Source organism: Mesocricetus auratus, unplaced genomic scaffold, assembly GCF_017639785.1.
Source record: "Mesocricetus auratus isolate SY011 unplaced genomic scaffold, BCM_Maur_2.0 Super-Scaffold_100008, whole genome shotgun sequence".
Taxonomy (NCBI): Eukaryota; Metazoa; Chordata; class Mammalia; order Rodentia; family Cricetidae; genus Mesocricetus; species Mesocricetus auratus.
The window spans coordinates 86,246,689-86,268,007 of NW_024429192.1; the positions used below are offsets into that span (position 1 = coordinate 86,246,689).

The window sequence follows — 21,319 nt, forward strand, 5'->3', positions numbered from 1 at the left end:
TAGCAGAGCTGGGAGGAAACACCCTCTACCCCCGGAGGGGGCAACTGGTCTATGCAAAGGCAGCAGCCTTCCTCGTAGAAGATGCTGCAAGGCAAGAACCTCACCCTTGCTTGTTAGCATCCAGAGGGTACCGGCGAGGTCAAGATGAACTGCATCGGGAAGAGCATGGGAACTGGGGACCAGAGACAAGAGAAGGACATGCGAGAAGAGGCCACAGTCACAAAAGGATGGAGCACAACATGGAGCCATGTAAAAGGCACACAGCAAAAAGAGAGAAAGAGTTCCAACAGAGACGCAAACAGCAAGTGCCACAGAAGTGAGGAGAGAGTCCAGAGGGAGCGGACGGCACTGTTACACTAGTGAGCTGCTCAATGCGGTCAAGAGTTCAGTCCCCGTGCCGCAGCGACTGAGGATGTGGGATTCCTAGTAACTAAGGAGAAGGGGAGGCAAGTTGCACTCAACAGCAGACAGCAGCTTGCCAGGGAAAGGACAGCAAGGCAAAGCTTTTACAGTCCAAATGCAAAGGTGTTATGGTTTCATTCTGACATTGCTGTTTTGCACTCCTTTAATTGTCTCTAGTAAATTATAATTCTACTTTCAGTTAAAACATGGAAATCCTAAGGTTAGGGGGCTGGAGCGATGGCTCAGTGGTTAAGAGAACTGCTGCTCTTGAGTTCAGTTCCCAGCACACACATGGCAGCTCACAACCATCTGTAACTCCAGATCCAGATCAGATGCCCTCTTCTGGCCTCCACAGGCACCAGGTACACATGTGGTACACAGATACACATGCAGGCAAAGTATTCACACACATAAAATAAATCTTAAATATACATACATATATATAACATATACATATATATGATATATAGATATATATATACACGGCACTCACTGTAACAAACTGTACCTAGAACTCCAAAATTCAAATTCAAGTGACCACTGTATTTTGTAGCAGGAGACAGATGTTTCCTACTGGAAGCTTATACAAGAGGAACAATGAAAGTATAAAAATCGAGAACAAAGTCCTACAGAACACCTTCCTCCTTCAGACACCCGGCCCTCACCTCTGGCCTTCGCAGTCTTCCTTGCTGCTCTTCCTGTGAAGTGGCAACAGCACCTGCAGGCGGGAGCTGTTTCTCTACACTTGCCACACTGCTGCAACTGAGCTTTCTGTCCCCACCACTGCATCAGCGCCAGTGCTCCTGAGACCTGAAGGGCACCGGCCCTGCAGCAGTGCTTCCCACCCAAGCATCGTCTTGTAGCCACAGCGTCCAGCACGGAACTCCAGGCAGCATAGACACCTGACCTCTGTCCTCTGTAAATAACGAACAGAGACCCCTGGGCTTCCCCTAACCACCACTCAAGTCTGCTCCCTGACAGCGGGACTCGCTCAAGGTCCACTGTCTCCACCCTGAGCCTGGCCTGTCACTCTCTGTCATTCTATTGTAACTGGGCACAAGTGGTACAAGCCTGAAATCTCACACCTGGAAAAACAGAGACAGGCAGACCTTGAGTTTGAGACCAGCCCAGGCTTCCTGGCAGATCATGTCTCAAACATCCAAATACAATTTTAGGCTTTGTGTTTTTGGAGCCATGCACTGAGCCATGGGTGAGCTCATGCTGTTAAGTTCCATCTGATTCCCAGCCCTTGTCCTATAGTAGATGTGTTCATGGGAGGTTTTACGGGTTAAATTATAAGCCAGGTAAAGAACTCAGTATATGTCAATTATTATTGAGACAAATCACCCCTGCTACCTACATTCTCCTCACAATCTGAAATCAGAGGCCGTCCCATACTCCAGGAGATAATATAATTCCACAATGTTAAGGAAATGAGTGCAACCCGAGCCTACCCCCCCCCAGGTGTTAGACAATAACCTTCTGTACCATATGAACAACCACCTTCAAATGTCTCAGCTCGGCTGACACGCTCAGGTAACTACTATTATCCTATTATCCCCCCCACCCCAGTCTGTTCTTACCTCTCATTCCTAGTCAATAGCTTGGTCTAGATACTCGATTATCTAGTCCCATTTTCTCTCATTCTCACGATCTCATTAGTCACCAAGCTTAATCCATTTTACCAGTATGCTCTCACACCCACCTACAAGACCAAATGTTTCCAGGCAGGCACCATGTCCATTTGTGTATTCCATCCAATGTTCACAGGACCTGGTGCAGAGCTTGGCAGGAAACAGATGCCAGCATCCCTGAGGCCAGGCTCTGTGGGTTAGTTATCGACACTATACTGCCTGCAGGGCCAAAGATAAATGCCTGGCATACGATGAACAATTACAAAGCACGTGGCAAGTGGATCCTGCAGCACTCTTCGTCCTGAGGTTTGATACAGGCTGCAAAGCAATCTCACTGTGATGCACGCCTCCCACAGGCCAAGCCTGGAGGATGACTGAATCAGTGAGTGCTACTGCAAACCGCCTTTTCCTCCTCTTGTGCCAGGAAAACCACTGAGTCAGAGCAGAGGTGAAGGACTTACTAACAGGAAATGGCAGTTTCCTCTCAGTACTTGACTGTGGCCTCTACTGAACCTTTTCATTATTAACTGGGCTTTCTGTTTTGTTTTGTTTTGTTTTGAATGCTGATAGTTACTTAACCTAGCAGGGAACACAGAGAAACATACTAACAACCTTGATGTTAAGTCTGTAAGAACTCAGGCAGGGACTAGTCTCCTAAGTGTACATGGAAACACATTGTACCATCCCCCAAGGTCTCTCTCTCTCTCTCTCTCTCTCTCACTCACACACACACACACACACACACACACACACACACACACACACACACAGGGATCTTCCTGCCCCTGCCTCCTAGCACTGGGACTCTAGGTACTACCTCTGTCCCAACTTTTATGTGGGTGCTGGAGATCACTCTCATGTTGCCATCCTTACCAAGCAAGCCCTTTACACAATGGACTCTGTCCCCAGTCCCTCCCTCCAGGTCTTGATGAAATAGCATTAGAAGGTCTATTAGGGTTTTAATCACAAAATTACCTATACAGAACAAACTGAATGATTAATTTCAGATTCACCTATATAATCTCACATGCCTACCCCCACCCAAGGCATGACTGGTTAAAATCTACCCATGGGCACATAATCTAAAACCCAACATAAGCCGGGCGTTGGTGGCGCACGCCTTTAATCCCAGCACTCGGGAGGCAGAGGCAGGCGGATCTCTGTGAGTTCGAGGCCAGCCTGGTCTACAAAGTGAGTTCCAGGACAGCCTCCAAAGCTACAGAGAAACCCTGTCTCGAAAAACCAAAAAAAAATAATAATAAAAAAAATAAAACCCAACATAAAGAATACCAATAGTCCCTCAAAAATCAAAAATAGGGGCTGCTGAGATGACTGAGCAGTTAAGAGCACTGGCTGATACTGTAGAGGACCTGGGATCAGTTCCTAGCACCCACATGGAGACTTACAATTGTCATTAATTCTAATTCCAGAGGATTTAACACCCTCTTTTGGCTTCTGCAAGCCCTGAACATATGTGATCAAGAGGTACATAGACATATATGCAGGCAAAACACCCACACATATACAATAGCAATAAATATTTTAGAAACTCAAAATAGAACTACTATATGATCTAGTAATCCCACTTGTGAATATATATCTAAGTAAAACTGAATGGGGTGTTGAAGAAGCATCTGCATTCCTGTGTCTGTTGCAACCCTATTCATAGCAGCAAGACATGGAAATAACTTAGATGAATGGCTAAAGAAAATGTGGTGAGTATAAGACAGGCTGCTATCCAACTCTAAAGAAGATAGTTCTTCTATTTGCAAAAAAAGATGAACCTAGAAGGACACAGTGCTAAGTGAAATAAATGCCTGCATTCATCTGGCATGGCTCCATGATGGAGGTGAAGCAGGAGTGTCTTTCCCATGAGGGTACTCCACCTTATGGGTTAACAACACTAATCCACGCCTGGACTCCACCCTAAGGACCAATCAATCCCTCCTTAGAGATCCAGCTGCTCTGGGAAACAAGCTGCCAATACTTGAGCACCGGCTGACACTCAGACCACAGCACAGGTGGACACTCAGACCACAGCACAGGTGGACACTCAGACCACAGCACAGGCAGACACTCAGACCACAGCACAGGCTGACACTCAGACCACAGCACAGGTGGACACTCAGACCACAGCACAGGCTGACACTCAGACCACAGCACAGGCTGACACTCAGACCACAGCACAGGCAGACACTCAGACCACAGCACAGGCAGACACTCAGACCACAGCACAGGCAGACACTCAGACCACAGCACAGGCAGACACTCAGACCACAGCACAGGCTGACACTCAGACCACAGCACAGGCCGACACTCAGACCACAGCACAGGCTGACACTCAGACCACAGCACAGGCTGACACTCAGACCACAGCACAGGCTGACACTCAGACCACAGCACAGGCTGACACTCAGACCACAGTACAGGCAGACACTCAGACCACAGCACAGGCAGACACTCAGACCATAGCACATGTGGACACTCAGACCACAGCACAGGCTGACACTCAGACCACAGCACAGGCTGACACTCAGACCACAGCACAGGCTGACACTCAGACCACAGCACAGGCTGACACTCAGACCACAGCACAGGTTACACTGTCACAAGTTGAAGTTCCAGTCATATGGGAATTAATTCTGGACATACAGCATACATGGTGACCACAACTAACCATCTGTACTATATACTTGAATTTTGCTAAGGCAGACCTTGTGTTCTCACTACAGAAAGAAAAAACAAAAAAAGGCAAATTATATGAGGTAAGGTGAGTTTAATTATAGCCATTATTTCACAATCTAATCCAATTTGTAAGCTGCATATCTTAAATACAGATTCTACTTCAGTACAGCTGGGGGGAAAAACATCTACCATGTTTTTAAGGTGAACAGAGAATATTATAGGGTTAGAGCAGTGGGCTGAGGGTAACACCTGCTGTGTTTGAATCCCATGCGAACAGTGTGTGTGATCTAAGAGTGCCTGCAACTATAGTCATTCGGTGACAGACAGGAGCGTCACAGTGAAAGACCTTGTCTCAAAGGAATAAGGCAGAGTGACAGAGCAGGGTTCTCCTCTCAGATCTGTACCTGCATGTGCACACACACACACACACACACACACACGCACACTCACACACACACACACTCATGCACATGCACAACACGCGGACATACACACACGTGGACACACACTCATGTACATGTATACACATGCACACTCACACACATACTCTCATGCACATGCACACACATGGACATACACACTCATGTACATGTACACACACGGACATACACATGCACACTCACACACATACTCTCATGCACATGCACACACATGGACACACACACTCATGTACATGTACACACACGGACATACTCATGCATACTCACACACACATACTCACATGCACATATGGATATACACATGCACAGGCACAAACCACTCACACATATACACAAAAAAGAAAGAAACATTTTTTATTGACTCGGTGTAGTATTGTTCCAGCTACAGACAACCTCAGATCCCGTCTAAGGCCTCACAAGGAGAGATCACCTTGTTAAAGAGAATGTACTTACTAAGCCTAGACGTGGAATATTATCAAAATCACTTCACTACTATAAGAAACCTACTCACAAAGGACACAATCTGAAGGCTTCATTCTTTAGAGTTTAACTCTACTACTGCTTTCACCTCCCATCATGATCCTACTTTCACAGCTCAATCTTCTCAAATTTAAGGCAATGGATCTAATTTATTCAAAAGACTGCTTTGATTTATCTAAGCAGCTGCTGGTGATTTAAAACACGATCGTGATTAGACTCAGCAAATCCATGACACATAAAGTCTGACTTTAAAAAACATGGCAAACCACTGACAGAAGCCACAGTGTGCGCACAACTGTGACAGTCACTGGGAGATGAGAAGGAAGCTCTGCACTACAGTTCCATAAACTCGACCAGACAGAAGGACAGACAGGCTGGCCAGATCAGCAGCCAAGGCCAAGCACATGAACTTCATCTCTGAAGGGCTTTGTAGGAAAACAGTAAGTCACAATTCTCTATTGACTAAAATAATAATTCCAGTGTGGTGCTCCCACAGTGACATGTTTTAATTACATTTAAATTATTAATATTTATTCCATTAAGTGTTTTCAATTTCTTTATTCCACCACCACTAGTAAGAATTTAACAAGTAGATATTAGGACACAGACTATACATCAAAATGCACCCACAAATGCCACTGGATGTGTGTGCTTTAATGACACAATAAAGTGGATACAAATAAGACCACTGGCACTGAGGGGCTCTGGGTTCAAGTCCTGACTGAAAAAATAACAAGCTTAGTTCTTGTCTGGACATCAGGGTCACACCACTAAGTCAGCATGCTACAACCGTCTGGGTACTTGGTGGGGGCACTTGAGGACTTAAGTGAGAGACTGCTTAGAAATAGCAAGTGACCAGTGGTTACTAGGGGCCCCCTCTTCCTTGAACACCAACATCATGGATCTTCAACACTGAAAACCCAGTATTCTTTCTATGGGGTTGTCCAACATGGTCTAGACAACTAAAGATTTATGCAGAATTTTCAAGGAGAAAATACAATCACTTGAGGTTTTCCTGAATGAGAAAATTGTTAATTATGTCATCTTCCATTATTTATCTGAGAGAATACTGCAGCTCTTCTTTTCAAAGCTGACCACTGATTTTAATTTATTATCTGTTGGGCATCATCACTGAATTCTCTTCTTTAATCCCATGACGTAGAGACTCCCCTACAGCAGACACACTGAAATCAGTGTTCAGAGCAGTGAAAATAACTATGGCCCCTGAGCAAGTGGACATCAATAAGCCTTGCAGCTCAGATCCAGAACCTGGGCTGATAGCAACTGTCTTTTTAAAGATCATTGCCAGCCAGTCATTATCTCCAGGTGGAATTTTTTGTTTCATGATGGAAAGAAGAAGCCAAGTTTTTAAAAGAGTAAAATGGTGTTCAGCTCCAGCTTCCCGTAGCCTTTAGCTGAGAGGACACGATTACCCCATGGCCCTTGCATATGCTCAATACACCAGACTGAGTTTCTTCAGTGACATGTGCCTTACATGCATGCCACTAAAGCATTCTCCACCGTGGCAGGACACTGCTGCTTACGGGCAGAGCCTGTTCCTGAAGTCTTAAATAATGACCTGCATTATTACTTAGTCATTGAACTAAGTCATATCCCCCACCAGCCCACCACACGCCCCCTCACACAACCTCTTGAGTTGTCCTGTGTTTTCTTGTGGCTGCTGGCAGGTGTGTTACAGTCTGTACACGGAATGTCCCTGCTGGTTCATGTGTTATACACTGGGTCCCAGTGACAATGCCATGTGAAGCTTTTACAAGTAGGGCCAGCTGGAAGGTTGCTTGGAGTATGTACTGATCTCTCCCCACCTCTGCTTCCTGTCTCCAGGCAAACAGAAGCAATCCTCTGTCAGCTGCTTCCTCCATGCAGGCCTTCTGGCCAAGGCAGCCACGACTACACCCGGTGAAGCCCTGAGCACTAAGCCTTCCTTCACTGTTTTCAATCAGGTATTTGTAGTGACACAAAAATAACTAATACAGTATATCTTCCCCGGGTGACACATGTACTTAGATTGTTTAATATACTGTCTCTAATCCACAGAGAACACAAAAGCACACGCCACGTACAAAAGCTATACATGATGGAACTGTTTTAAGACTTTTAGCTTGTGTTTGTGCATGCATGCATGCATGTGCCTGGGGGGTGGGCAGAAGGCCCTCTGAAGCTGCAATTCACAGGTAGCTGTAGGCTGCCCAATGTGGATGCTGGCTCACACTGAGCCATCTCTCCAGCACCCACATAGTGTGGAAAAAGAAAGTCTATCCATGCATTTCTCTTTCACTTTCATTATAAAAAAAAGATTAAAATAAGTATAAAATAAATGCAATCTATGTTACAGGCATTTGAGGAAGGACAAACAGCAGGAGACAGCTGAGTTAGGGTCTGTAATGAGGGACAGTTTCCAGGTCAGCAATCATCGATGGGAAATGTTATCCACAATTGTTATCAACTGAGTCACAAATACTAGAGTTACTGTCTGTAGCACTGCCTCCTGAAACTAATGGTGGTGATGTAACAGTTCAAACATGTCCTCTAAAATGCAAATATATTCTTAGCTCTTAGCTTTAAGCCAGAAGACTATTTTGGAGTTAATGACTTCCAGGAAAGAGTGAGGCATTCCACTAACTGCATGTACAGGGACAAAGTGGTGTCCTGACAGACCACAGTCCCAGTCTTACTTTCCTTTTTTTTTTTTTTTTTTCCTTCAGTGTTTACTCTGGAGCTTCCCAGAAACAACCATGACTCCTGAAACAGTGCCCTCTGGGGGAAGGGGGAACTACCTAAGCCAAAACCACATCATTTTCTTTAAGAAAGAATTCTCATCTAGCGCCTGCCTTTTCTAGAGAAATCACAAACCACCTGTAACTCAGTAGAAAAAAATCTAAAAGAATTCAGGAGACTGAGATGGTGCTGAATGTAATCCTGGCACATGGGGGCCTAATTCAGGAGAATCAGAGACAAAGGCCAGCCTGGGCTACATGGCAAATTCCACAACAGCCTGGGCTACACAACAAGGCCCTGTCTTAAAGCAAAACAACAAAAAATTAACCATTTTTCACAATCCTTTAAATGTTTTTGGAAAACTTTAAAAGAGCAGATATTTGAACAGATGGCCCCAGCTACTGGCAAAAGGAAAATGTATTTCCTATGGGACAATGCTGGGCCCCCAGCACTACTTCACCATGCAAGAGACAGAAGGAAAGCCCAAAGACCTGATCTCACATCCCAGTCTAACCTAACTCAGGTCCCCCAGGTCTCAGTCTCCTAACTCATCAACTGAACGGAGTTACTCAGTCAGTGTTGAACTCCTACGGGGATAAGCCTCTGTGTTAGCAAAGGACATTTGCTGTGTGGTTTTTAAGTAAACAAAGTCTAGGCCCTTGCCCCTCCATCATTTGCTCTCTAACCCTGAAGAGACAAGCAAATGCAACAGGACACCTGCAAGCTGCAGTCAGTTGACCCAGGCCTGAGGAAGAAAGGGCAGCTTAGAGGAGTGAATTCCAGGGCTTCCTCGGAGAAAGAGCGCATGCGCACAGAAGGAAACAGGAAAGAGAGCCGTGGGAGGGAGAGGGTCAGAGAGGCTGGTGGGAACAAAAGCCTTACATGCCCCCCTGAGCAGTCTGACCTTTAAAGCAATGGCAGGCCACTGAAAATTACAGGTGTCCCTTCTCCACCAAGGCTCTGGCAGCCCAACCGAATCAGTCCAGTCTCCCCACTGCTCACTAGAAGGGGTCAGTCTTCTCAAACAAACACCAAGGTGTGGTGCTAGGCTGTCAGATACCTGTTACAATGACAACCGTAAGGCCATAGAGAGCAAGGGCATGACACAGATTTGCTTCTTCTTTTACCAAACACAGGCTCTGGACCCTACAAGGAACAAGCATAAGCATCAAGTTTATAAGCCCCCAAATGCTTCTGCACAACTGTTCAAATAAAGCTACACTCAGTGTCACTTACCTGTGTTCTGCAGGGACAGGGGGTGGCCACACTGCTGGGTCTCTGAATGGCTCATCCTGGCAGGACACAGGGAAGTCTGGGGGCTTGTCGACTTTAAAGCTTTCTAACGTGCTGACAATACTCTTCACTTGCTCATATTCCTCCAAGAGCTCCTGCCGCACCTTAACAAAGGAGCCGTGGTGTCAGAAGCTGCTCAAAGCTCATACAAAGTGCAAATAGCTGACTACAGAGTGTAAACCGTCTCAGTGTCAGTCAAAGTGTGCAAAACGAGTCACGGAAACATGAACAACAGTCATTCAGAGTGACAGAGAGAAGCAGAGACCTGTGAGGGCCGAGGCTGCATCGCCCGCCTTGTCACAGAAGGAAAAGCTGTGTGTCTAATAAAGAATTACTGATTATTAATATAGCTTAAAACAAGCACTTAAATCAGTAACAACTTATTCGCCCCAGACATCGAAGATACTACGTTAAATCTTTCAATATTCTTAGAGATTAAAATAAAATTGGTCAAAATTGTCACCCCCATTTCCCATCCCTGCTGTCATGAAGTATGAAATGCTTGTCCTGAGAGTCTGGCCACTGTAGATGCTGTTAAGGACCACATACCACCCACCCTTATTTGTGATCCCCTTCGCCTCAACCTCTTTGGACCTCCAACTCTTTTGAGTCCTGGGCAAGGTTTATCTGGAGTTAAGTCAAGATTTTCCCTGCACTTGACAAACATAACTGAGTACCTACCATGTACAAAGTACTGTCTTCAAACTTGGCACCCATGCTAATTCTCAAAAGCAAACAATGGCTGGAAAAGTTGTATTTATAAACTTGCTTTTAACAAAATTATAGTAATTTTTTAACCAGAAAGCACAATGAACTCCAAAGTGGGGCAGAAGAAATTTTCCCGGAACAGGATGTTGAAAAGAACTCACGAGGAAACTGCAGAACCAAAGAAAGACCCCAGTGAGAGGGACCTGCCAGCATGTGTGGCCGTGTGACAGGACACAGGAGCAGTGCATGCCAGGCCCCTGGAAAGTACACTCAGGAATATCTCAAAAGAAACACTCCCCACCACGAAACAAGCATCCTGCCTGTGAGAGGCAGGAAAAACCAGAGACCCAAGAATTTCTGCCCAAGTTACAGCAAGTGTGTTCTTACTTAATGCAATTTGGTAAATATTACGGTGGAAAATGAGCCCAATTTTCCCTCAAAACTTAGGAAGCACTAATTTGTGACGTGTAGAGAAATAAGGGGGCCTCTGGAGAGGCACCAGAGGAAACGGAAACTTCAAAGCGCTGTCTGACTTTGTACTTTTAATTTTAAAAGGATTTTAAGTTGCAACAATAATTGGGGAAATTATAATTCAAGTTTGCATTAACTGTACTATTATATAATCAAGTTGTACAGTCAAAAAGACAGAAATGATGTGTCTTTATTATATTACCAACCCATTTGTGCTTGTGAGGAGACTTTCAAGGAAAACTTTTATGAAATAGGTCAAAACTACAAACAAAAATGAAAGGAGAGACAGCAACAAGAAATACATAATTTTTAAAATTTGTTGGCAGATACAATTGGGCACGAACATTTTAAAAAATTAAGAAAACCTTCAACTACAATTAAGTACCCTCAAAGATTAAAATGTATGGTCAGAAATACATAGACTACTCAGTAGGCAGTCTACCAGAACCTCATGTAGACTTAAGTGTGAAATGTATTTCAGTATTCAAACCAATAAGAATGTGTAAATTCTCTGGCTAATTTCCCAACTCTGCTTCCTCAAGCTATCAGAACATGGCTGCCATGGTGCATGGAACACTTGTGAGCTGTCCTACCTGATGCCACTTCCCTTTGACAGTCGGGTCTCTCACTGACTGGCAATGTCTCTGGATCTGCTGTATTACTCCCTGGTAATACACCATCGATGAGTCGTAATTTCCCAGAAGTGCATACTCTCGCCCTTTCTTTGCGTTGTCACAAATCTCTGCCAAATTCATCTTCTTTCAGATACCTGAATGGTAAAATACAGTTCTTTTTTTAAGGTTCTTAGCTCTGATTTTAGAAGTTGTCAGTTTTGTAGCATGTGTATCAAACTAGTTTGAGAGTCAAAATAGCCTTAATACTGAACTAAATTTCCACTTCTCTAAGTACACAGGAGGTCACAGAACATCCAGGGAGGTAACAGGGAAAGCCACCTAGATGATAGACATTTATGGGGAAAAGCGGACAGGAATGCTCCTTGTTCATTTTTAACTGCTACCAGCTCAGTCAGATATATCCATGAGAGTCTCTTCTGCTCAGCTGCTTCTTTATAACATCAAAAGCAGTGTATGAATATTGTTAAGTATCATAACATTGACTGTTTTAGCTGAGACTCCTGGACCCCAGGAGTAAGAAGTCACACTTCAGGTTATACTTTGAAAAAAGTCTATGGACGCCCATCATCATCTAGATTCCATAACTGTATCATACAGCAAAGCTAAGTATGAATTAAGCTGTGAGAGAGTTCTGCATCTCAATTTCTCCTTCTCCTTAATTATGTATCCACTTGTATAGGGAAGAGATGGCCAGATAACTTTCATGAATGAGCTTTCTCTTTCTACCACTGAGCTATCTTCCCATCCTATTTGATGCTACCCTCTGGGACCTATCCATCTGATGCTGGGAAGGCCCCCTGAGCTTCTGGTTTCTAGGCCAGTGCTTCAGCTCAGCAATGCTGGCTTTCTCTATTTCCCCAAAGTCTCCTAGTCACCCAAGGCTTCTCAGGAAAGACACTTTCCTCCCAAGACAATAAGCACAGAAAGTTCCAAAATACTGAGGGGGGCCCTAGGAAGAGAACAAATTGCCCTGCTATCTCCTGCAACAGCGAGTCAATTAAATGTCTAATAAAGAAAATAGAAGTTTTCTTCTTCCCCTCCTAGGGAAGTACACTGTGGTTTAAGTAACTCAACTCTCCCAAGGTAGAAAGTGGAATCAAAAAGCTCTGGGCTCAAGTGAGAAACCCTGCCTCAATATAAAAGGTGAAAAGCAAAGGAGGAGAACCCCGACGTCACTCTGACCACCACATGATTTATTGACATACATGCCAGTGCACCTACACACACATGTGCACCCACAAACATGCACACACACATGCATTCATACCACAATCATACACTTTAAAAAAAGTTAAACAAGTGCCTTGGAGATCAGTAATTACTTCTCTGAGTCTATCCAGGAGAATGTTCCAGAGAAAAATCAACCTTGGGAAGAAGGCCTACCCAGAATGTGGGTAGCAGCATCTCACAGGCTGGGGACCCAGGCAGAAAGGGACACATATTCTCTTTGCTCCCTGGGGCCACAGCTCTGTCACCATGCCCTTCTGCTCTAATGCACTAACTACCTCAAGAAGAACCGGAAGCATGGAGGCAGCCACCACAGACTGAACCCCAAAACCATGAGAGTCAACGGCTCATATCTGTCCCAACAGTTTGACTCGTTACATGACTAGCTAAGCCTCAATGAATCAACCTGCAGAGGCAAAGTTCTCCATGAATTATGTTCTTCTAAGGTTGCTGTTCAGCAAATTACTTATATTAATTCTTATATTAATACTTATATTAATGTGTACAGGTATACCATTATGTAGGAAAAATACTTTGATATAACAAAAGGCCTGGTATCCTTTTTTGTAAAGGTTCAGACAAGCATTTAAGTCCTAAGAACTAACAAGCAAAACAGAGGATACTAAGTAAACAATTACAAGATAAAACTTTCTATATTCTGTAGTGACAAAATTAAAAACATAAATAACAGTAACTCTGTAAAGCAGATCTCCTAATATAAAGAATCAACTCTCTTCAAAGCTTATGACTGAATTATTGTTCCCTGCTGCAAAACACAAACACCATGTCATTAATGCTGGGTTTTAGTAATACTATATGTATTTCATCTGTGAAGTCTTTTCTTAAATGACTCGGGATAAATCAGTTTGGTCCTTCCACCTAATGTTAGCAAACTGCAGCCATGTGATTTCCAGTCAGCATAGTCACTGTTCAGAGAGTATTTAAATAATGTATTCTACAGATTATTTAAGACCAATTAATGATTAAGCTAAAAGGAACTTCAACAACACATGGATAGCTAATATGGAAATTTAATTCAAAGTCTGGAAAATGATGCTAAAACCAGTCTGAACTCAAAAGAATACTGACGGCCAGCCGGGCATTGGTGGCGCACGCCTTTAATCCCAGCACTCGGGAGGCAGAGGCAGGTGGATCTCTGTGAGTTCGAGGCCAGCCTGATCTACAGAGCGAGTTCCAGGACAGCCTCCAAAGCCACAGAGAAACCCTATCTCGGAAAAAAAAAAAAAAAAGAATACTGATGGCCACTATGAATAAGAATGGAGATGTCAACCAGACCTTGGTGGCACATACCTTTAATCCCAGCACTCAGGAGGTAGAAGCAGGAGGATCTCTGAGTTAGAGACCAGCCCAGTCTACAGAGAGAGTTCCAGGACAGTCAGGGGGGCTACATGGAGAAACCTTCGGGAGAGGGAGGAGAGAATGGAGATGTTACTTGTTTTACCTTCTGACTATATGGAAAGCTGAACAACATTGATAGTATGCAGAAACACTAACTGGCATAGCAATAATTTTGCAGCAGTCTTGGTTTTGATATAAGTACTTGTTCTGCCTTGGTGTAGGGTGAATTCATAAAGAAATATTACTGAGTTTATGCCAAAAGCAAGCCACTTGGTATTCAGTAAGAGTGACTGAGAGCAGTACCTCTCATTCTGACAACTCTCCATCTCTATCCTAAGTGCAAAACCTGGCTATTGCTAAGCCATCAGGCAGCTGTGCGGTTAAGGCAAGGAGGGTGTTGTCCTCCTCTTGACACAAACCCATGGAACTGACAACAGCTAATTGGAATTCCAAATACTGACCCTACATGGACCCTGACTACAGGATAGATATAAATATTATCCACAAAACACCAAAGAATTAACAACAGATGACCACAAGCTTCAGCTAGCTCACATTTTCACAGCATCATAACCATGTCCATCTGAGCTCATTTCCAATCTCACCGATGTTTACAGCCTTCCTTCTAACGCATCTTTGAACATTCCAGTTGTATGGAATTGATGTTTGGATGTCTTGACAACGCTGTATGTGTCCTCGACACCCCCAACACACAATGTTTGTTCAGACTCAATTTTCAGTCACTTCAAGCTCAGTGTCGACTTCCCAAATAAACAACTGAGCAGTATTGCTAGCATCTGCCATCTCATCAAGAGCCAAGGAAAACCACGCAAAATCATTTCCTTGGGTTCTTAATTGATTAATGGTGCCCTCAACGCTTGGAGCTAGCGTTCAAGCCAAAAGGCTAATCATTTTAAACAAGTTTATTTTCTCCAGACACAATTCTGCCCCTGCTGCAATCCAACTCCCCATTGGCCGATGATTTCCTCGCTTGGCAACAAATGAGTCATTTGTAAACTGACGGGCAGCGCACTGCTACACTGTCACGTTCCCCTTCTGTGAAGAGATTCTCCTGGAAGAGGGCTGAAACTTGCTGGTTCGACTGGCCTTTGCTTTCTCTGGCAGCTTAGGTATGTTGTGTTATGCTTACTCTGGTGACAGTGGTATGTACTAACTGCCCCTCTTCAGTACAGCCCCGTGTCACCGCACAAGCACACTGCCTCGTCCTCTGACTCGCTGTGCTCAAAAGTTAACATTCCAAATGCATTTTTCTACCTTTGCTTGTTCTGGCATGAGTATGCACTGATAAAAAATAATAATAATTTCTGTGTCGAGTTCAGCTCCGAGACTTGCTGACAGAATATCAGCCACTTGAATAAGGATTATGCAAATGCTACTCAATCTCTGACACAGCACTTGACTCTGCCATTCCAGAGAAAGCGAGTGTGGCTGCATCCCAATACAACTTATGTGTAGACACTGAAATCTGAATCTCCTTCCATTTCTATGAGTTAGCAAATATTTTTTCCTTCAACTATTAGAAAAGGGCAAAAGTCATTCCTAGTTCACAGGTCATTAAAGAATTGCCTGCTGGGTACTGACCCCTGGCCTGCAGTTTGTAGGTGCCTGCTCAGAGCTCCCACCTTTCGCTTAAGGACAGGAGAGATTAAACCCCAAAGAGGCAGCAAGGGAAAACATAATGAAGAGAAGAAATCATCCCAACAGAGGTGGGCCATGACTTTAATCCCAGCATGCTGAGGCTCAAGCAGGTGGATCTCTGAGTTGGAGGCCAGCCAGGTCTACATAGTGAGTTCTAGCTAGCCAAAGCTACAGAGTGAGACCCTGTCACTAAAATAAAATGTGAATAAATCAATCAAATTAAAATAAAACGGGAAAAAAGAATACAAAACACTCCAATGTGGCCAATAGAAGAGTCTTCAGAAAGTTCAATAAAATGAACAAGGAACTAGGGAAAGGGGGAACACTACCAAAATCAGAGATGAAAAAGGGCAAGCACAGCAAGCTTCAAAAAGAGTGAAAGGCCAGACAGCTCACTGAAACAGACAAGTCTGTGAGGTCACCAAACCTACTCCAGAAAAACTAAGAGCCAGCTCAACAGTCCTGGCAGTCGGGGAGACTGAGTTTTCTGTTCAACACCTCCCCAAACTACTCCAGGTCCAACAGCTTCATGAGTTCTATGAGTACTAAAGACACTCTCCAGAAAGAGGCAAAAATATTTTTATTCATATTTGAAGATTGCCACTGATTCTAAAACCAGACATAAGGAAACTATTCCTCATGATTATGGATGCAAGATGCTTACTTTTGAACAAGGTCTACACTATATACCAAAGGTCTCCCCTGGTCTCCATGGACAGCCTCAAGCCTTTCTAAGTGGTTGTGGAAACCACTCCGGTGACTGGGTCTTGATTAGACATGCCTAGGTTGAAGTCTCTGGTTCGTGACTTTGGACAAGCTCTCTGAAGCCATTGCGTCATCGATAAGTAACAGTAAATGCTTCACATGTTCTCTGTGACGCTTAAATAAGGACCTCAATGCAAACCACTGTGTATAGTGTCCCACATAGATAAGTAGTCATTAAATGGGCTCATCTCGTTGAAATTATTGTTGCAATCACACCATTGTGAGGAAATGAGTGTGTGCCTATGTAGGAGAGGGCCATCTTCTATTCATTCATCTCTAGTTCCACCATCTGCAGCAGAATAGTCTTCTTAATGAATAATTACAATACCTCAAATCTCTACACTACATAAGATCTCCCCTCCACCCCTACAGTCTTACTGTTTTACCTCCTTATACAAAAAACAAAGACAAAAGAAAAAAATACTTTAAAATTTAAAGATGTCAGCGCAATTGAGAGAAAAATAAGTTTAGTGCTCCTGGTCTTATTTTTGCTGTTATTTTTAAAAACACATACATTCAAAAATAATAACAAGTCTACAACATTGTCAAGGATGTCCCAACTTTCCCCATATAATATCAAATGTGAGGTTATCTATTGGAAACCTTAATTTAAAGGATGCTGAGGGCCAGTTTTCCAGATCACTCGGCTTCCTTCCCACTAGGCCTTTGACTCAGCTCTTGTGGCTAAGCTGTTTCCATAGCATGGCATTTAAAAATAGTAATAATAATTTTTTAAAAGACAGGACACAGCATGTTTCATTGTGAAAACATGCACCTCAGAAATTTTGAAAGAAAGTTATTTAGGATAACCAAGAAAAATAATACCACACGTTGTCTTTAAAAACTATTTGCTTTTAAAAGTTAACTAACCATTTAAAGTTTAACTGGACTTCAAAGGAGAACCAAAAGATGTGTAGGCAACGTTAGGGCTTGTGAATGGGGGACAGAGGAGGAAGGGGCGGTCATTATTCCACAATATTGAACCTTATAGCTAAAATGCAAAAAGTTTTTAAAAAAAAAAATACTAGACACCGCCAGAAAACAGTTGCATCGTTCATCTGCTTTCACGCCCATCCTTTTAAATACTACTGTCCCCGAACACACACTAATGAATGGGTTTAATATGCCAACAGCTCTGAGCTACTTGAAAATAAGCAAAAATACCTAGAAATTCACGGGGAAAGGCAAAGAGCCTTTGAATGACGGATTCGTCGGGTCTCTCGTGGACCTTGTGCCATACATACGGTTCTGCACCGAGAGGCAGTGCCCTAGGAGGCCCAGGCCCCGCGCCGTGGCGATGGGGCGGGGCCGCGAGTGCGGTGGCTGCCGGGCCGAGCACAGCACTGAGGACCACGGCTCACCTGCGCGTCCCCAGCCCGGCGCACAATGCCCACTTCAGCGACCACCCCGGAACCCCCTGCAGACAAAGAGCCCCATTAAAGCTCTCCGGTCCGCTCCCAGTCTATCAATCAGTAGCCTCGCTCTGTACTGCTGGGCTTTGTAGTTCTCGGGACCGAGTGACCCAGCCGAGGCGGCGAGCCTGAGGAATCGCCAAACTACAAGATCCATGATGCCCCGCAACCGGGAATACTGTCCTCCCACCCCCACCCCACTCCGCGGCTCTCGGACTTTTCCTCCCCAGGAGCGGCCTAATGTAGGGCCATCAAGGGGATGCGGACAGGGACTGCCCACCTGGGCGCCGCAGCCCGACTCTCCCGGTCACGCCGACCCCTCGGGCTCACCACCTAGATCCTGCAGGTCAGGGCTGTCAAGGGGCGGGGCGGAGAGGGGCGGGGCACCACCAGCCACCGCCCGGAGTCCGTTAGTTCGCCTCCTGGGCAGAGAGGCTTCGGCGAACGGTTGCCATGGCAGCCGCGACAGCGCTACGGGAAGGGCGTGAGGCTGAGTCAGCTCTGGGAGGAGCCTGGGAAGCAGGGCAATGGGGAAAGATGTGCAGGGGCCAGTGTTGCGAGCACTGCGACCTCACCTGGCACGATGAAGAGACCCTAGGCAAGGTGTGCTGCACCTGCCACATTGAGGGATGTGTGCGGCTGCAGAGCGCGCGGCTCCTCGGTCAAAGTATTCGACCTCGCTGAGAGCCAACCTTGTGGACTGGAGGCCCCTCCTGACTTTCTCCGGGGAGTGGAGCGGGAGCGAGCCATTGCAAAAGATGGCGTGTGCACACAGCCTTCAGGAATATTCGGGACTCGTTGGAACTCATAAATGGCCCTGATCTCCCACCCAGCGAATTCGAAGCTGTCTTAGGCAGTCGTTTGCCGACTCTCCAGGATCGTATAGTGTGGGCTGGGATTCTCACACAGCGTCCTAGCTAATTGCTTGGTAGCTGATGATTCTGACGCCTTACCTATTTGCTCTGACGCTTTAGTCTGCAAATGGAGCTATCCCTCCGTTCCTGTGAGAAACCTTAATGCTGATGAAGCCGTACCTCACAGTAGCTTGCGGACACTAGTTAATCCAGTCGTGATAAAAGTCCAAATATTTGGCTAGCTATTGAAGGTGACTTGGCCTAGTGGGAAGTTGTCCTGTACTGATTAAAAAGTACTGTGATTTAGGTCAGGGAAGTGTCTGTAGTTGTCAGAACACATGGAATGGAGCAGTTAAGATTAGTACATTTTACTGTATTCAAATTTACCTCAAAGGGAATGTAATATCAGAGCTCTAATAGAAATCCTAGGGATATTTATCTAGGCCCAATCTCTAGCTTTTATGGATGGGGAAATAAAGAAATTAATAAAGGAAGAAGTGAATTACTGGCCTTGGCATTTTCTCATAATGTCTTTTGAGAAATTAGGGCTGGGCATGGAGCTCATTTGTTAAAGACGTTATCAGGCTTGGAGGAAGCCATGGTTTCTATCCCCAGCACCATATAAACCAGGCATGGTGGCACATACCTGTAACCCCAGGAGAATGGAGGCAGGAGGGAGGATCAGGTGTTCAGCATCAACCTCTACCTCACAGGGTTAAAGGCCAGCTTGGGATGTGTGAGAGTCTGTCAGAGAGGGGCAAAAGGACAGATAACTTATGATGGAGCTGGGCGTAGTGACTCTCAACTACCTGCAATCTCAGAGCTTGGGGGACTGAGGCAGGAGGTTTACCTCAAATTTGAGGCCTCCTGGGCTACAAGGTGAAACTGTCTCAAAAAAGTGGGGAAGCAAAGGGTTGAAAAAGCACACTGCAGCTTGTCAGCATCACCTGTCACAGAGTCTTGTTAAAATCGGCTCAAGACTCTTGCCCGCCTCTGTGGGGTGCCCAGTCTGTGACTGTACTGTCCACAGGGGACACATTCTCGGGGTCACCTCTAGTTCAGAGTTCTTTCCCTGAGCACTTAAGGCTTCCTCACATCTTACATCTTACCTGTAACTCATCCCTCCCTCCCTCCCTCCTTCTCTCCTTCTCTCCTTCCCTCCCTCTCTCCCTCCCCTCTCTCAGTCTCTCTCCCCCTAAAAAAAAATCAACCCCCTCTCTTTGCTTGTTTGCAAAGCACACCTTTCTGAAAGTTTGGAGTAGGTGGTCTTAAATGAAATATGTGTGTGTGTGCGCGCGCACACACACACACACACACACACACACACGTAAAATTAGAAACCCTCCTTCTTAAAGGCCGTTTGTTTCCTGCCATGGCATTTCCATTCACCAACCCCTACCTTCAGCAGAAACCACAGTTTGCCCCTACCTACCATGTCTGCAATGCCATCCTCATCCTCTCTATGCGGTGTTTTTCCATCTCCCAGCCAGTGTTTTCATGACTACCTACCACTGCTAACCTGGTTACCAAATTATTTTCCTGTACAGACACAGAACGCGCCCTTCCCAAAGGAACTCTAGTGCCAGGAGTTACAGGTTGTTTTCTTTTTCTTTTTGGGGGGCTATGAAGATGGCACAGTCCATAAAGTGTTTGTCTTGAAAACACAACACAGGTCTTGAATTCAATACCCAGAAGCAATGGGGCAGGAAAATAATCCAGGTGAGGCATCGCAGTTTATAATTCTAGCACCAGTGAGGCCAAGCCTAGCCTACTTGGTGAGTTCTGGGCCAGAGACAGACCCTGAAGGGAAAAAGTAAGCAGAGGTGGTGGCATCTGAGGAACAGCAGTTTAGGTGCCTCTGACCTCCCTATGTGTTTGTATACACACACACACACAGTATTTTTCACATCATAGCATGTGTCTCCATATTCTGTGTGATTTAGTCCATATGCATATGTCCTGTGTATCTTCATAGTGGTTTCAATTATTAATATTTTTACTACATCTATGAGAGTGGTTTGTCTAATAGAAGTGTGAAAACAGATGAAAATAGCTAGAATCTGTTCTAAAGAGAAATGAAATCAGAACTCTGCACACGTCTAGCTTATAGAAAAGAAGTGACAGCATTTAATTCATAAAGTCCAGGACCAAATCTGAAGCAGAATGACATCTTCAGAGAAGCAGCACTTGGGCCTGTCACCTGTCACATTTCTCCACAGCTCTGCATAGATAATGAGCATGTCGATTCGATTCTTTTTTTTACTAGAGAAAGAGATACTGATCTGCTCCCAGCTGAACACATGGTTTTTGTGGTAGGAATGAGGGTCACCTGATCATCCATCTCTCATTTAGTTTTCCTTGTGATGGTCACTTGTCTCTGCAAGGCAGCTGGCCAGGGTTGTAGTGCAATCTTCAGCCGTGAAAAGGACAGCAAAGACAAGATTCTGATGCCTGGCTGCCTTGATTTTCAGTGCCGGGATCCCAGGAAATCATCTTAGCGGGACAAGCCATTTGAGAATGGGCGACAGCAAAGACAGCAGACAGCTGCTCATGTGA

General features: G+C 44.9%; 1 protein-coding gene across 6 annotated transcripts in view; it reads right to left on the minus strand.

Moving 5' to 3' along the window:
* Positions 1-18,539, minus strand: part of Katnal1 (katanin catalytic subunit A1 like 1) — a 60,411-nt gene extending 41,872 nt beyond the window's left edge. The window contains exons 1-3 of one of the 6 annotated variants that reach the window (XM_040751392.1): positions 18,485-18,539; positions 11,446-11,621; positions 9,617-9,777 (exon numbers count right to left, since the gene is read on the minus strand). In XM_040751392.1, the coding sequence (XP_040607326.1) occupies positions 9,617-9,777; positions 11,446-11,607 (323 nt within the window). In that variant the 5' untranslated portion in view covers positions 11,608-11,621; positions 18,485-18,539. Of the gene's footprint in view, positions 1-9,616; positions 9,778-11,445; positions 11,622-14,025; positions 14,044-17,661; positions 17,832-17,858; positions 17,964-18,189; positions 18,381-18,484 lie in introns of those variants that run through there. The other 5 variants (XM_013122840.3, XM_013122838.3, XM_005083174.4 and 2 more) reach the window with 5 other exon arrangements.
* Positions 18,540-21,319: the final 2,780 nt, after the last annotated feature.